General features: G+C 40.1%; 1 protein-coding gene across 13 annotated transcripts in view; it reads right to left on the minus strand.

Moving 5' to 3' along the window:
• The window catches only part of AKAP13 (A-kinase anchoring protein 13), a 364,057-nt gene that overhangs the window by 254,163 nt on the left and 91,391 nt on the right, over positions 1–18,503 (minus strand). For all 13 annotated transcript variants that reach the window (XM_033189117.1, XM_033189119.1, XM_033189118.1 and 10 more), the window contains exon 2: positions 12,745–12,788. In XM_033189117.1, the coding sequence (XP_033045008.1) occupies positions 12,745–12,777 (33 nt within the window). In that variant the 5' untranslated portion in view covers positions 12,778–12,788. The remainder of the gene's footprint in view (positions 1–12,744; positions 12,789–18,503) is intronic.

An 18,503-nucleotide genomic window follows, 5' to 3' on the forward strand; every position in this document is an offset into this window, starting at 1 on the left:
AACGATAAAACTGTGCCATTACCAAATTAATCTTCCCTATGAGGAGGCAACTGAGAACATTAAGCTGAGGTAACCTAATTTCTGTGGCCCTTCAAAAATTTGATTATTTATGCAAACTACATTTGTTCAGGAATAAATTTTTTTTTAACTGATAAAATTTTTAAAACCTCCACCTCCTAATTACAGTATCTCCGCTTGCATGCTCGTCTTCTGAGGTCTGTTCTAATTAGCATAAACAGAGCAGCATGTTAATCTACGTGCAAAGTCCACGTCTTCACGAAGGCTGAAAATGTAAGTCTGGAGTAAACAGGAATCCAATGTGGTGGCAGAAAACCACTCTGATTATGCAAGTCCAGTGGATATGCTCTTCTGATTTCCCTTCTTTAAATGGGCTTTTGAGGGAAAAAAGGAGGTGGGGGTGCTTTGTAGCCACTCACAGGATGCGAACCCTACATCCACTCTGGCTGTAAAGTGGATACAATAACCAAACACTGTATGTCTACTGTCATGATTAAATCAGGCAATGTGTATTAAGTGCTGGCCACGGTTCCTTGCCAAGAGTAGTTTCTCAACCAATACTAGCACCCTAACTTTTCCTTGGGAAAACAGAACATCATAAGGAACGGTCCCTATTCTAATAGAAATAGTGCAAAATCACTGGAGATTTTGTTTTGCACATAAAGAAAGGCATCCAGTGCCAGATATTCTTTCTTATGATGCTCTTCTATTATCAGGATGTTGTGCCTCCTCCCAGAAGCAGTTACATGCAAAAACATTTGGTACTGAGAGAAAACAAGAGAGGAAGGACAACATAATCAACCAGATCTGCTGGGGTTCTGGAAATTTGTTTTGTAATTGGAATGGCTCTTCCCCTTGAAAATCTAATAAGTGTGGGTTTTATCCCAAACATATGGCAGGTAATGATTATTATCCCATATATTACCTTCAAGCATGCCTTGGAAAAAATAGAAATCTCACATCTGAATATCTCACTGGCTTTAAAAAGTATTTAATTTGCAGGGGCAAAAATACGCCATTTGGCTTTCTTGAGGGAGACACAGAGATGTGTTCAACAGACCATAAATCTTAAGAGACACAAAAAAGCAAGTTTATAACTGAAGAATCTGAAATATGCACCCCAAATTTCTCCTCTTGAAATGTGTTCTTACAGTCGTTTTAGTTTGTGAATCATCAGCATCAAATACAAGCCATCTGGGTCAGTGTTCCATAGAGCCATCCATTCTGGAGTTACAGCTGCACAGATTACTAACCACAAGAGTCCAACGCCCACCGAAACATACTGGAAACCAGTAAAAAACATTATTCTAACACAGAAAAAGCATCAAAGAATCGTGAGAGCTGAGCTTTACAAGAGAAATGCCTTACTGTTCCAGGGCCTTGGTCTTACTCTCACTGATCCAGGGCTAATATGTCACCATCCTCTTGAGGAATCTCTAAGTATAAAGATGAAATAGCTGAGCATATACTTTATTGAGATGGCTATTACTGACTTTCCTATATCAAAAGGCACAAAACACATTTTATCTTGACTACTTCCTCCACCATAGAGGGATTTCAAATAATAACTGTAAACTATTTTCCAATGTATCTATAGTCCATAAAGACAGTCTAATCCTTACCTGTTCACTCCACCAAGAAAGGAGCAAAATGCTATCTTTTTGAATATTCCTCTTCTTCGTCTTCCAATTGCTACATTTTTTTCTCTTACTTAGCCAATTTGTTCCGAATCTTATACTATAACTTCTCTGTGCATGTACGTTGAGTATTAAATTCAAACCAATTAGGGACCTGTCTCCTGTACACCAGCTAAGCTAATTATCTGCAGATTCTGCTACCTCATCAGACCTCTCCTAACCTGCTGTGAAACTATAGGCAACTTCCCTCAATCTCTCTCTGTAGTTCAGTTTCCTCACTCTTCCAGAAGACTGGACTCAACAACTCCTAACATACAATGATTCCTATGACTCATTAAATTTGTCACCAGTCCTGACCTCTCCCATAAAGTCCATTCCTACATGTAGAGCTGACTGTGGGACATTCACTCGGGTGTAGTAAAGTGATGAGAGAACAGAGGAAGTGACTTTCTCTGCCATATCAAGTATGGGATTCATCCACATCACCTAATTCTTGACAGCTATTATTTCCTTGTACCTTGCAGAGCTTCAGGCCTGGCCTAGACAGACCTCTTCCAGACTAAGCCTGGGGCCTGAGATAAGGGGCATCCAAAGACCCTTTCCTCCTCCTTCATCGGAAGTCTAAAAATCTTGTTTCCTTTTCAGCTGTTAGTCTGAGGGAGGATTTATTTACTGTTTCTAGAATCTAGTTGCTAGGTTGCTAGATCCGGCAGGGCTTAGAGTGTGGGTGTGGTGATAAAGCCCATTCTGTTTGTTTTATAAATACCAACCTTTCCTTCATGTGCTTGGCTTTTTCTTTTATCATCTGACAGCATCCCTCATCCCTTACCCCGTCTGGGACACAACTATGCTTTATATCTTGACAGTGAGGAGAGATCTAGAGACAAAGAGTGCATGTACTATGTTCATAAAAAATAGAAGCAGTCACAAGGCTTTGCTGTAAATAAATAGCTCAGATTATAACTCCCATAAGAACTAAGATAATTCAGGACTGGAGAGATATAGGCACTGTTTCTAGTATGCTTCTTCAACTAGGTAAGGTATTATCTCACAGAATGCATCTCTATAATAAAACTCTATCAAACACACTCATCTGTACTTCACAGGGATGCTGTAAGGATTTCCTTACAGTTTTAAAGGTTCCACATGCACCATAAAGACAAGGTTATCACCTTCCTTTCCCTATTGGCCACACCTTCAATAACAAAGAGGACATCACTAACTGCTCAGGGCCTACGCTGGGCAGATTAATAAATGAAACCTGGGAAACAAATGAGCAATTTTAAGAAAAGTAGCTCTGTCAAAATGAAGTAAATTTCACTAAAATTTTAGTAGTCTTATCTAAACTGTAGTTCATTCACTTACTCAGTGAATGTTTACTGAGTGCCTACTATGCTCAATATTAAAATGGTTATTATAGCTCAGCTGAGAATTACATTTGTTAAATAATCATGTTCATCCATGAAGGCAGAGGCAATGCTCCCTTAAACCTCAGGCAATTTATCATTCAAAATGAGCTTTCTGTTGACATTAGCCCTTTCAATGTCCTTAACCTATATTCAAGGGTATACCTTGCACAGAACAAGGGTACCCCATTTTAGGAAAATCCAACAAGCAAAAGATGCCTCCAAACCAGAAACAACTTTAGAGGGGGAAAGTGAGTAACTTACTCATGCCATCTCTTATATGCCCAATTTCTGTGGAACAGATTAATCATGTACATTCAACACCACCTTAACTAAGGTATCAAAGTTAACATTTCCAATAACTGGAAAAGAACACAACATGTGTCCTCCTAATGTGATACTCCAAGGACATCACTTACGTAGTATGTAGTACTATTACCAAAATCATGACAAAACATGCTAAAAATTAAAATTAAGAGACTAAAGAGATATAATGTCTTTAAATCCTGGATTGAAAAGGGAAAAGGGTGCTATAATGGATATTATTGGGAAAATTAGAGAAATGTGAATATAGACTTATATAAGAGTATTACATCAATGTTACAATTCCTGTTTTTGTTAATCATACTGTGGTTATTAAGCAGAATGTCCTAGTTCTTAGGAAATATATGCTGAAATATTTAAGGGGAATAGAGTATAATGTCTGCAACTTTCAAATGACTAAAACAAATAAAAATATATAATACAGAGAATAAGCAAATGTGAGTAAGTTTAATAAGAGTTGATAGAGATGAAGTTATTGTATTCTTCTTGTAACTTCTCTGTACATTTAAAGTTATGGTTTTTTGAAATGGGATCTCGCTCTGTAGCCCAGGTTATAGTGCAGTGGTATGTTCATAGCCCACTGCAGCCTTGAACTCCTGTGCTCAAGCAAGCCTCCTGCCTTGGCCTCCCAAGGGTACTAGGATTACAGGCATGAGCCACTGTGCTTGGCCTTGGAGTTATTTCAAATAAAACCCATTAAATCTTTTAAAACATGAAATGGAAGAGTAAACTTGCGTTACTTATTCTTTAAAAGGACTTTATTTCTGCAAGTCTCTATAATATGAAATGTTTGCGTCTTATGGAACAGTTGTGGACTCGGTATTTGTAATAAGACAGCTTGGTATATAGAAGAATGAAAATGAATTTCAGAGTAACCACTTCTGGGTAAAGCCCCACATGTGCCATTCACTAGATGAACCACCTTAAGCTTGTTTTCTTTTGTATGACAAGGGTAATGAAGCAGCTTCCTCTGCTCTTGCGCTGGTAACACTGCTGTGAGAACTGCATGCATTAACATAAGGCATGCAAATATGCTTTCTTAACTATGAGGTACTACACAAACATGAGCTCTTGTTTTTAAGGAGCTGTCATCCAGAAAGGTTACAGGTGATGCAAATGAATGTTACACAACTGCAGGTAAAGTACCCACAGAAAATGGGAGAATGAAAGGACTACTATTAAATCATATTATACACCACTTATTCAGGTTCACAAATGGACTAATGAAGCAAGTTTTGAAAATATATAGATTTTTTTCCTACCAAAAAGCAATCCACCCATGAAACAATATAAAAACAAAGAAGTATTCTTTATTACACCATCCTCTCATAACACCAAATCTGCTTAAAATAAATAAACATATTCCTCAATTCAAGAACATCCATTTATATCTAAATGTGGATCTTAATGATAACTAGAAATGACTAAAACTATTTTTTCCTCAAAAGTGTAGTCCAAAATATGCATGTTTAAACTACCTAAGAATCCTGTCTGCCCAGAGTCAGCAGATCCACATTAGGATAAATTCCAGTATCCCTAAGAGATCTGACTTGACCTCAAGGCAGCAGGAGCTCTAATGTTATTCTGAGTACACACAGGGATGTGGGTTAGATGTGATGGAAGGTAGGCCCAGGGAGATTATCCAATGGTCTGTTAAATCCTACAAGATCCAGCTTTTTCCTCATCTCCTCCCTAAATCTCCAACCTCATGCAGAAGAGACTGGGCCCCTCTCCTTTGTACTCACAAGGCCCAGCCACTGTTCTGTTCCTCAAACATGTTAAGCCACTACTTCTCACTTAAGAGTTTCTGCATTTGTTCCCTTGGGCTAGAACACTTCTAGGTGCTTCATATGCTGGCTCCTTCAGGTTTCAGCCTAAATGACATGCCCCTCAAAGGCGTTCCCTGACCAATCAACATAAAATAGACCCTAGTCAGGCACCATCACATCGCCATTTTATTTATTTTCATAGAACTTTTCTTCCTGATATGCTGTCTTGCTGTCTTCCTTCTTCTCACTACAATGCAAGTACCAGGAGGGTAGGGATCTTCTGTTTTGTTCATGGCTAAATCTCCAGCATCCAGAACAGGTCTTGGCACAAACAAGGCACCTGAATAAAAGAATAAATTGCCCAGCTCCAGCCCAAAGTTTACTTCCAATCCTGATATATAAGTGAAATTAAGTAACTCCAGGAATAAAATGTTTAAGGCTCAAATGCAACCCAGGTTTCTGGAACTCCTTTCCCAACTCAACTTTGTCTTCTACACCATAGTCCACTATACTAATTCCATCTACTCTTTTACCTTCTCAAAGAGCTCATCTATTCTCACAGTCAAAAGAATCAATCTTTCAGAGATAACTCAAACGATCTCACTTCAAAACCAACTTCCTTGCTCTGTAGTTTCAAGTACACACCTCCATCTATCAACAGGACACCCACGTGACTTTATTTAACATGTGTAAAGAACAAGCTCATCACCTCCTTCTCTATACCTGATGATGGCAGCAGCTATTCTCTTGGTTCTCTTTCACTCTCTCTGTCTAATAAAGCATTTGGCCCTGCTGTTTCTTTTGAAATATTTCTTGCATCTGCCACTGCCTCTCCATCTTTCCTCTCTCTAAACGATCCAGGCCCTCATACCAAGAAGGATACTACTAAGCTACTCACAGTTTTAGCACTACCATTAAATGGAACTGAAAATTCAATTCTTATAAATTCATCTGGCAATAATCATTACTTTTGTGGAGGCTGTGAGAAAAACCCAACTGAATGACATAACTAGCTTGCCTAACATAAAGGTTGTATTCATACAATCGGAGCTAACAGACAGGAAAACCAAGGCATAGCCATATTGAGCTACTGGTCTCCAAAGTTTCAGCCCAGTGTCCTGCACATTTTACAGTGAACATTTCATTGAAAATAATTCATTAAAACAGTTTCATTTAAACTTTCAACAGTACTGCCACCTGTACACTTTGGAACCTTGCTTACATTTTAAACTATTGCAACGCATTCTGGACACATCTTTATTCAAAGGCTGATTAAAATATTTATTTGGAGTCCAGCCTATTTGTCTTAACTGACAGATAAAACTTCTTCTCCGGGTATAGTGCTCTTCCTTATTTAGTAGTAATATTCTCTCTTCTACTGATGATACTCACCCCTGGCAGATCCCAAATATGATCTAAAAGAAAATCTTCACAATCTTTGTTCTCTTGCTTATTTCTTTCCCTAGGTGCAGAGAACTGCCCACCACCCTGTTCAATGGGATATCATAAAACAGCTACTTTTCCTCACCAAAACAGCATAAATCCCGGCAACTTGACTCAGTTCACTGAGAATCCAATATACTGTTACTGTCCTTTTAAAAAGCGGATAACATATTGCCCCATTAAGTATTACTGCTGATGGACATACTTGAATCCTGAAGTTTAAAGAAGTATTCTTCTGTAGAGCCTGCTCACATCAATTAAACACAAAATCATATACAAAGCACTTAGTGTAAGTATTAAGTATGTTACTCAGAACTGAGCTGTGCTTCCCTAACAGAATGAAACTTTTTAAAGCTTAACAAGGTTTACAGTGGTTTCTATGACTTAAGTCCAGAAAACAAAGGTTCAATTCACAATTTACCACCAATTAACTGTGCATCTTATCACAACATCTTCAGACCTCATTTCCTCATGTCTAAAATGGAGAGGTTGAAGCATATATTAGCTAAAGTATTTACTAACTCTAAAGTTCTCAGGCTCCATGAGGGCAAGATCAGAGAGCTTCTAACTGATCTAACTGCATTTATACTCTCCATTCCATTATCGTTTATCACTAATTTCCCCAAACTACTACTCTATTAGTTTTCTACTGCTGTTACAACAAATTATCACAAACTCAGTGGCTTAAGACAACACAAATTTATTATCATATTATCATTTCTGGAAGTCAGAAGTCCGAAATGACTTTCACTTATTTAAAAATCAAGGCGCTGACAGGGCTGTGTTCCTTCTAAAGTCTCTATGTGGAGAAAGTGTTCTTTTGCCATTTCCAGCTTCTAGAGCTGCATTCCGTGGCTCATGTGCTCCTTCCTCCCTGTTCTAAGCCAGCAGTGTAGTATCTTCAAATCTCTGACTCTGCCCACTGACTCTCCTGATACTCCCTCTCTCTCTCATGAGAACCCCTGTAATTACACTGGGACACTCAGATATTTCAGAATAACCTCCCATCTTAACATCCTTAATTTAATCAAGTATGAAAAGTTCCTTTTGCCGTGTAAGGTAAATAGTCACAGGTTCTAGGGATTAAAAAGTGAATAAATTTGGGGGAGCCACCCTTCTGTATAACACAACCACTTATTTACAACAGTTCCCTAATTAAAAACCTTTAATAACCAAAACCAGACAAACACATCACAAGAAAACTATAGAACACATCTCTATGTATAAACACAAAAGTCCTCAAAATACTTTCAAAACAAATCCAACAACATATAAAAAAGATTGTGCAGCATGATCAAATGATACTTATCTCAGGAATGCCAGGTTGACTTAACATTAAAAATTCAACCAAGGCAGCCTGGCAACACAGCAAGAACTTATCTCTAAAAATAAAAACAGGCTGAGCACGATGGCTCATTCTGTAATCCCAGCACTCTGGGAGGCCGAGGTGGAAGGATAACTTGAACCCAGCCTGGGCAGCATAGTCAGATCTCATCTCCACAAAAAATAAAAAATAAAAGAAAATAGCTGGGCATGGGTGCACATGCCTGTGGTTCCAGCTACTCAGGAGGCTGAGGTGGGAAGAAGATCACTTGGGCCTAGGAGATCGCAGCTACAGGGAGTCATGGAATACCCTGTCTCAATAAATATGTAAATAAATAGCCAGGCATGGTGGCGCACACCTGTAGTCCTGGCTGCTCAGGAGGCTGAAGTGGGATGATCCCTTAAGCCCAAGAGTTCCACGATGCTGTGAGCTATGATCATGTCACTGTACTCCAGCCTGGGTGACAGAGCAAGGTCCCATCTCTTTAAATAAATAAAAACTAATTCAATCAATGTAATATATCACATTAATGAAAGGAAAAAAACCTACAGAGCCATCTCAACACAGAAAGATCACCTGACAAAATCCAACATGTTTTCATAATAAAAACGGTCAAACTAGGAATAGAAGGGAACGCCCTCATCTAACAAAAGGTACCTGTGAAAAACCCACACCTAACAACATCATACTTAATGGTGAAAACATGGATGCTTTCTCTTTAAGATCAGTAACAAGACAAGGATGTTTGCGGTCACCACTTCTATTCAATGTTGTACCAGAGATGCTTCTCAGGGCAATTAGGCAAGAAAAAGAAATAAAAGGCATCCAGATTGGAAGGGAAGAAAACGATCTCCGATTACTTGATCCTATACAGAGAAAATTCTAAGGCATCCACTTAAAAACTGCGGACAAACAAGCTAGGTTATAGTTTGTAACGCATCTCTGACACAAGGCTATAGTTTCAGAGATTAGAACGCAAAAATCAACAGTATTTCTATATATAAGCAATGAACAATCAAAAACTGAACTGGCCAGGTGCGGTGGCTCACGCCTATAAACCCAGCACTTTGGGAGGCTGAGGCGGGTGGATCACAAGGTCAGGAGTTTGAGACCACCCTGGCTAACACGGTGAAACCCCTACTAAAAACACAAAAATTTAGCTGGGCATGGTGGTGGGCGCCTGTAGTCTCAGCTACTCAGGAGGCTGAGGCAGGAGAATGGCGTGAAGCCTGGAGGCAGAGCTTCCAGTGAGCCAAGATCACGCCACTGCACTGCAGCCTGGACGACAGAGCAAGACTCCGTCTCAAAATTAACAGCATCAAAATGAATAAAATCATAAGCAACAAATTTCAAGGAAGTACCAAGTTCATATAGTGAAAACTACAAAACACCGTTGAAAGAAATCAAAGACAACCTAAACGAAAGGAATCAAATTCAGAGTACAGAAAAAATTCCTCACATTTATGATCAATTTCAACAAGGATGCCCAAGACAATTCAATGGGGGAAAGAACAGTCTTTTCAACAAACGGTGCGGGAACAACTACAGATCCACATGCAAAAGAAAAAAGCTGGACTCTTCCCTTACAAAATACACCAAAATGAACTCTTAGATTACATACCTAAATGTAAGAGCTAAACCTATAAAATTCCTAGATGAAAACATAGGAATAAATCTCTGTGACTTTGGGTTAGGCAAATTCTTCTTAGATATGCAAAAAACAAAACAAAACAAGCAACAACAGAACATTATCAAAACTGAAATTTTTTTTTGCTTGAAAGGATTGCATCAAGAAAGTGAAATGACTACCCACAGAATTATAGAAAAATTTTGCAAACCATGTATCTAATAAGGGACTTGTAGTCAGAATATACAAAGAACCCTTACAATTCAATAAGACAACCCAATTTAAAAATGGGAAAAGGATCTGAATAGGCATTTCTCCAAAGATACAGAAAAATGGTCAATAAGCACATAAAAAGATGCTCAAAATCATTAATCACTTAGGAAATGCAAATTAAAAACACAATGAGGTATCACTTCACGCCCATTAGGGTAGCTATAAATCAGTAAGTCAGAAAACTTGTGTTGGCAAGCACATGGAAACACTGAAGTCCTTATACACTGCTGGTAGGAATGTAAAATGGTGCAGCCACTGTGGAAAACAGTTTTCCAATTTCTCAAAATGTTAAACACAGTTATCATACACCCAAGCAATTCCACTCTTAGGTATATGCCCAAGAGAAATGAAAACATATGCTTTCACCAGAACTTGCTGTTCACAAGCAGCATTATGCATAATAGACCAAAAGTGGAAACAACTCAACTGCCCATCAACTGGTGAATGGGTAAGTAAAATGTGATATGTCCAGTCACTGGACTGTCATTCATTAATAAAAAGAACAAGGTACTGATCCATGCTCTAACATGGGTGAATCTTGAAAACATTATGCTAAAGAAGCCAGTCATAAAAGGCCATGTATTCCATGATTTTATATATACATATATATATTATATGAACTTTGTGTGTGTATACATATATATACACACACACATATATATATATGATCGTTCTGTGTGTGTGTATATATACAGATGAACTTTCCAGAATAGGTATATCAATAAAGACAGAAAGTATATAAGTGGCTGCCACAGGCTGAGAGGAGCAGGGAATGGCGAGTGACTGCTAATGGATATGGTGCTTTTTTGGGGAATGATGAAATGTTCTGGTCAGATAATGGTGATGACTACAAAACTGTATACATACGAAAAACCAAAGAATCACACAGTTTAAAAGGGAGAGGCTGGGCATGGTGGCTCACGCCTGTAATCCCAGCACTTTGGGAGCCTGAGGCAGGTGGATCACGAGGTCAGGAGATTGGGACCATCCTGGCTAACATGGTAAAACCCCATCTCTACTAAAAATACAAAAAATTAAATTAGCCAGGTGTGGGGGCAGGCGCCTGTAGTCCCAGCTACTCGGGAGGCTGAGGCAGGAGAATGGCAAGAACCCGGGAGGCAGAGCTTGTAGTGAGCTGAGGTCACGCCACTGCACTCCAGCCTGGGTGACACAGCGAGACTCCATCTCAAAAAATAAAAATAAAAAAAAAAGTGGGGGGATTTAGCCCGGCCTGGTGGCATGCGCTTGTACTCCCAGTTATTCGGGAGGCTGAAGCAGGCCTGTTTGAGCCCAGGACTTCAAGGCTGCAGTGAGCTACGATCGCTCCACCACACTCCAACAAGAATGACAGCGCGAGACCCATTTTCCTGAAAAAAAAAGAAAAACCTCAAGGTACTCAGCTCACATGCAAACCCACTGGTAAACATAAATTATCTCTAAGTAGTCTAGAAAGAAAATGAGCACATAAAACATCTTCTAAAAACACACGTTACATTTAACATAAAAATCAGCTATGCAGAAGTTATATGAATATTTTATGCTGGAAAGGTAAATGATTATTATTACTACAGAAGGGTTAAGTATATTTATGTATTTATGTATTAATGCATAAAGGGAAAAGCATCTTTAAAATAAGCACTATCAATGGCTTCTTGGTGGTCACAAAACAAATCCTCATACCTTTGTCTTCCCTCACAATTGAGCTTCATCCATCTTTTCTGGCCTATCTCCCATTATTCCCTGACACAAACTCAGGTGGGCCAGAGTTTCCAATGACCATCCCCCCACTAGTCACCCAACACTGTGTTCACTGCCTCCCATTCCTGACCAATTTGCCTATTGCCTTCAACTAATTCTGGGGACGTTTCGTCCCACTAAATGACCCTTATTCTTCAAGGCCTACCTTAAGTCTTATAACAAATTTTCTCACCCACTCCAGAACATAGCAACCCAGCATCTACTGGCCTCTCATAGCTCTAACCATCCACAACCCTAAGCTGGCTTCTCATCAAATGGACACTTTTCACCACCCAAATTCAACTAATTCACTTTTTTTTTTTGGAGACGGAGTCTCGCTCTGTCGCCAGGATGGAGTGCGGTGGCACAATCTCACTTCACTGCAACCTCCACCTCCCGGGTTCAAGCAATTCTCCTACCTCAGTCTCCCAGGTACCTGGGACTACAGGCACGTGTCACCATGCCCAGCTAATTTTTTTGTATTTTTAGTAGAGATGTGATTTCACCATGTTGGTCAGACTGGTCTTGAACTCCTGACCTCGTGATCTGCCCGCCTCAGCCTCCCAAAGTGTTGGGATTACAGGCGTGAGCCACCACACCCAGCCAATTAATTCACTCTTACAATAATAAAGACTGGTCACCTAGAGCCTACATTTTCCAGCCTTGATTCAATCATTTATCAATTTTACTTTCTAAGTCCCTCACTTTAGGGAGATGATATATCAGCTTTCACCCAGAGTCCTAAAGAAAACAGCACTCTTGCCAATGACACAGTGCCATCTAGTTGCAACATAAGGTAAATCACAATGGCAGTAGGAGGATCTCCACACTGCTTTTACAGGAGGTAAAAAATAAGAAGGATCTCCACACTGCTTTTACTGCAGGTAAAAAATAAGAAGCTACAGTACTGTTTGGTAGGACAATTTGTTTCATATGTGCATACTATCGCCCTGACTAAATTAACTCTCAAGTCATACAACTATTATTTTGTTTTCAGTTCCATGTACAGATTAGCCATTTAGTATTTACTAAATCAAACTCAATTTCTGAAGACTTACACAAATATATTCATGCATATATGGTTAAAATTTTCCTTGAGAATCTATCACGTGAGAGTGTGGCTTATTATAACAAGTAAACAGAACAGATAAATACAAAATGAAAAGAAATCTCATGATTTACTCACATATAAGGGAGCTTGTTGTGGATTAAGTTTCATGACCCAGGACACTGAAACAGAAATGGAATAAATGAGAATAAAATAAAAAGTTGTCATCAAAAATATATAAGCCACCGAAAGTCCTAGGTGTCAAGCATAGCTCTATGAGTACAATCCCGTGCCTCAGATTACCATATGCCCAGCTGTATACTATACACTAAGAGATTCAGGAAGGAAGCAGGGTCAGGGATTGATCCCAGACTCAATCTTTTCAAGTGGGCAAGAAAGATTTTCCGATTGAAAATAAAGACAAAAGGCTTCACTGTCACAGAAGTTTCAACAACAAATAGGATATTTAAAATAGTTATCAAAGCAAAACCATTGTACGTTCACATACGTTTTTACCTAGTCCCTCAAACTCACAAAATGCTGTTTACTCATGGACTCCTTCCAGTCTTACTAGGGAGCCTGGAAAGTGAGGCGAGGATTGCAAGGGCCACCAGAACTCTCTTCCTCAATTCCCCTTCTCTGAGAAGGGAGGCTACAGCTTGCCTCTCTAACCACTAAAAAGCATGACCCTCCTCAAACTTAATAGCTGGATTCCCTGATTGTTATTTTCACCAAATGAATTCTCATAAAAATCCCATTAAGTTTTTTTTGTTGTTGTTTTGTTTTCTTTGTTTTGTTTTGTTTTTGAGACGGAGTCTCGCTCTGTCGCCCAGGCTGGAGTACAGTGGCCGGATCTCAGCTCACTGCAACCTCCGCCTCCCAGGTTTACGCCATTCTCCTGCCTCAGCCTCCCGAGTAGCTGGGACTACAGGCGCCCGCCACCTCGCCCGGCTAGTTTTTTGTATTTTTTAGTAGAGACGGGGTTTCACCGTGTTAGCCAGGATGGTCTCGATCTCCTGACCTCATGATCCGCCCGTCTCGGCCTCCCAAAGTGCTGGGATTACAGGCTTGAGCCACCGCGCCCGGCCAAAAAAAAAAATCCCATTAAGATTTAGAGAAGGCTTCCAGGGTTAAATTCCTGAACATTAAGAATAGCGTGTTCTTAAAAGCTGAACTTGGAGATTGGACCAGGACTTCATCTAGGCTATAAATGCTCAGCATGGTAGGTCCTTTACTAAACACCCTGAATTTGAGTATAAAGTGATCTCATCCTCTTTTTTATTTTTATTTTTATTTTTTTTTGAGATGGAGTCTCGCTCTGTCGCCCGGGCTGGAGTGCAGTGGCCGGATCTCAGCTCACTGCAAGCTCCGCCTCCCGGGTTTACCGCCATTCTCCTGCCTCAGCCTCCGAGTAGCTGGGACTACAGGCGCCCGCCACCTCGCCCGGCTAGTTTTTTGTATTTTTTGGTAGAGACGGGGTTTCACAGTGTTAGCCAGGATGGTCTCGATCTCCTGACCTCGTGATCCGCCCGCCTCGGCCTCCCAAAGTGCTGGGATTACAGGCTTGAGCCACCGCGCCAGGCCAAGAGTCAGAGAAACAGAACCAAGTGATTTCACTATAATTTGATCTGAGGAAGTTTCTTACTCACAACAGGTAAATGAATGCACATACTAACCAGCAATATAAACAACAGTATAAACTTTCATACATGAAAAAAACGGACAAAATCCCAAACTTCATGTTCTAACATATCACAAAAGCCTCACTAACAATAAATTGAAATGACCAAATGTTTGGACTGAAAAGCAATGCCTTGGTAGCCTAACTATGCCTAACTCAAATAACAGAACCCTCTCGATATTAAAATCCTCACAGATCTGCCACAGATCAAGCTGCGTTATGTCCTGGATCAAGACTTCGCCAAAAAGCAGTTAGCACATGCTTGAGAGGGAAAAAATCTACATCAGCCTCCTAAATGCAATCATCTCCACACCAGTTGCAGGCCCCAAGCTTCAATGTGTTCTGCTGGACAACGCAGTAGAAAGCTGACAAGCAGGTGGCTTTCCCACACTGACTGAACCACCTCCGGGCCCATGCCCATTCATTCTCTGGTCCACCCCATGTGCTATAGCAGACCTCCTGGCTCAGGGTACTCTTTCCTTCCTGACTGCCTTCACTTAATGACTTTGTAACTTTAGGTGTAAAAATTATCTGCAGAAATCCACACTGAAAACCAAGCTTGAGAAAGGCAGCAATAACCAATCAACATTTTTAGAAGAACAAAGTCAATTTCAAGCCCATCGGATTCAAATAGCAAGCATGGATGAAAATGAAAGATTGAAAGGCTTGAGGACCTTCTCAATGTATTAAATATCCATTTAGGCCGGGCGCGGTGGCTCAAGCCTGTAATCCCAGCATTTTGGGAGGCCGAGACGGGCGGATCACGAGGTCAGGAGATCGAGACCATCCTGGCTAACACGGTGAAACCCCGTCTCTACTAAAAAATACAAAAAACTAGCCGGGCGAGGTGGTGGGCGCCTGTAGTCCCAGCTACTCGGGAGGCTGAGGCAGGAGAATGGCGTGAACCCGGGAGGTGGAGCTTGCAGTGAGCTGAGATCCGGCCACAGCACTCTAGCCTGGGCGACAGAGCGAGACTCCGTCTCAAAAAAAAAAAAAAAAAAAAAAAATCCATTTAATTTACAATTAAGCTCACTGTGCTCACTGGACTTTTAATCAGCTTTCCAGGTCCTGCTCAGACTTGCCTAGGACAAGGGAATGAAAGAACCTACAAATGTATGGACCAATCTACCTTAACTAACTTGTCAAGTGTTCCTGCATCAAGCAGAAGAAATATCAGTGAAACTGATATAGGAATTAACACCTTGCTAATCCACAAAAATTAAAAGAGTATGGTACAATCCTGTGGCTTCCTTGGGCCACACTGGAAGAACTGCCTTGCACCACACATAAAATACACTAACACTAGTAATAGCTGATAGGTTTTAAAGAAAATTGCAAAAAAAAGAATATCTCATAATTTGTTTGTTTTTGAGACAGGGTTTGGCTCTGTCACCCAGGCTCAAGCACAGTGGCACGATCTTGGTTCACTGCAACCTCTGCCATCTGGGTTCAAGCAATTTTCCTGCCTCAGCCTCCCAAGTAGCTGAGAATACTGGCACCCGCCACAACACCCAGCTAATTTTTTGTATTTTTAGTAGAGACAGGGTTTCACTATGATGGCCAGGCTGCTCTTGAACTCCTGACCTCAGGTGATCCATCCGCCTCAGTCTCCTAAAGTGCTGGGATTACAGGCGTGAGCCACCATGCCCGGCCAATGTTTTAAGAAAGTTTACGAATTTGTGTTGGGCCACATTCAAAGTCCTCGCAGGATGCAGCCTGTGGGCCACAGTTTGGACAAGCTTGGATTAGAGAAATCTACAGAGACAAACTAGTGACTTAGCAGCCCTCTGATGTTTCGTGATTTGCAAGAAACTTAGGATGACTATGTGTAAAGACCATAAACATCAATTTAACTGAATGGTTCCCACCACACTGGAATGAGGAAGCTGAGCAAACTCAGAGGACTCTTAAGAAAGGGCCGATGTCATCTGAACTGTTTGGAATTATAAACTCCTCTAAACATTTTTCAAAGCCAGAACTTGTAAGAGTCATTCTGATACATGGATTAAAAGAGGGATGACAACGTGTCTGTCCCCCACACTGGTCAAAGGGACAGGTCATTGTTATGCTGGCAACACAGGCTGTTCAAAAGAATGCATCTGTCAAAAGGAATCAAAGTAATGACCCCAGAAGGCTCCAGAAACAGACTGGTAAATTCAGGTTGCTTTTAGACTTCCACAATGCTGACACACAAGGGGAAGGACAAAACTGACATTTACAGAGCATTATATTTGATATTACATTTAATCCCCATTAAAAAGATACTATTTCCCCTATTTCACTAGTGAAAAAAAATTGATCTTTCAAAGGTTAAATCATTTAACACCAAGGTCAAAGGGTAAGTTGGAGAGACCAGATTCAAACCCAGTCTGACGTTAAAACATGTTTTTCTCCCCGCATCATAAGAGGCTCTCCTGCTAATAACCTCAAAATTTAAAAACTGACTTGCCCTACACCTCCAGCCCCATCCTACAAACTTTCCCTGACGTTGTTAATTCAGCTGTCATTGTGTACCCACAATGTGCCAGACACCATACTCAAGATTCTGTAGGTACAGAAGGAACAGACAAAAATCCCTACCTTCATAGATATTATTCTAGGGGTAACACAGGTAAATAAAACATTAAAATAAATAGTTTTCACATAGTAACAAATTCTATAGAGAAAAATAAAACAGAAGAAGGAATAGCAAATGAGGGAGATACCATTTTAAACATGGTGCTGAGGGAAGGCCTCCATGAGAAAGATACCATTTACCCCCAAAATACAAAAGCAAGTAATAGAAAAAACAGGTAAAAGGTGTTCTAGACACTTAAACCTGCCACAACATTGAGAACTCAGGGTTCTGATGCAAAACCTCACTGCATATAAAAGGATTAACTTATTTTATACATTTAAACAAACTCTACTTAAGAACTGTGTTCTAAAGGAAAGAGCATATTACAGGAAGGTAGTGTTTGGTCAGAGTAAACACACTTAAAAACTAAACGTATTGAAAGACCAAGACTCACTGAAAGTCTTTGCTGTGTCAGATTTTTGACCAAAAGGAAAATTAAAGAAACACACCATGCCCATCCAATGATTTCACCAAGGAATTTTAAGAGAGAAAATCCTACTTCTTCCTCACCCAGTAGCCAGTGAAATGATTAACAAATTCACAAGTTCACTGGGGCTGCTTTCATGTAACACAGGGACAATACATGACAGACACAGTGGAACCCTACAGGTTGCCTAGTAGTTGAAAGACTGTGAAGAGGAGGAAATGTCAAAATTCAAAGTCTTAAATGATGTGGTTTTAAGTATGTTCATCAATTTTACCACTCAGGAGTAAAGCCAGCTATAGTTGTAAGGAATCAGAAATTTGAGGGGTGTGAAATAAGCAGAAGCACACTAGTTAAGGATTTGTATTCTTCCCACATTTTCCACTTTATTTTATAATGCTGAGAAAAAACATATTTAACAGCTTTTCGCTGTATAAAAGAGACATATTCACTTTATGTCAAAATAAGAGTCACTCAATTTTAATACAACTATCTCAATTTATAAATTAACATTCCCCCCCACTGCCCACACATAGTAAGTCTCTTACGGTGTTGTTGATAGAGAAACAAAAGTTGCTGCTACAATTCTCTTCCTGCATTTTAATATAAACAATCATCAGTCTTTTCTTCATAGAGTGCAGTGTGGACACCATCATCAGAATGTACCAGCACTGGGTATGCAAAGTTCACAAAGATTAGCAATAGCAAAAGTTTGGAGATTTTTGAAATTCATGCTGCTGTCATAGAACTACTTTAAAACTCAATCACTATAGAGGACCACACAGAAACTCAGGCATGAAGTTACATGGTTGTGTGATTGGTTTGGGAGAAGGAACAGAAAGCATTTCCACTAACCCATAATGTCTGAGCAAATGACTGCAAAACCTCAGAAGCTACGAAAATGTTTATATACTAACCAAATACCCCTTAGTAAGCCAAAGAAACAGTGTGTACCCTTAGGCCGGATGCGGTGGCACATGCCTGTAATCCCAGAATTTTGGGAGGCCGAGGCAGGTGCATCACCTCAGGTCAGGAGTTTCAGACCATCCTAGCCAACATGGTGAAACCCCGTCTCTATAAAAAATACAAAAATTAGCCGAGTGTGGTGGCAGGCACCTGTAATCCCAGTTACTGGGGAGGCTGAGGCATGAGAATCGTTTGAACCTGAGAGGCGG

This window comes from Trachypithecus francoisi, unplaced genomic scaffold (assembly GCF_009764315.1).
Source record: "Trachypithecus francoisi isolate TF-2019V2 unplaced genomic scaffold, Tfra_2.0 Lachesis_group3, whole genome shotgun sequence".
Classification (NCBI taxonomy): domain Eukaryota; kingdom Metazoa; phylum Chordata; class Mammalia; order Primates; family Cercopithecidae; genus Trachypithecus; species Trachypithecus francoisi.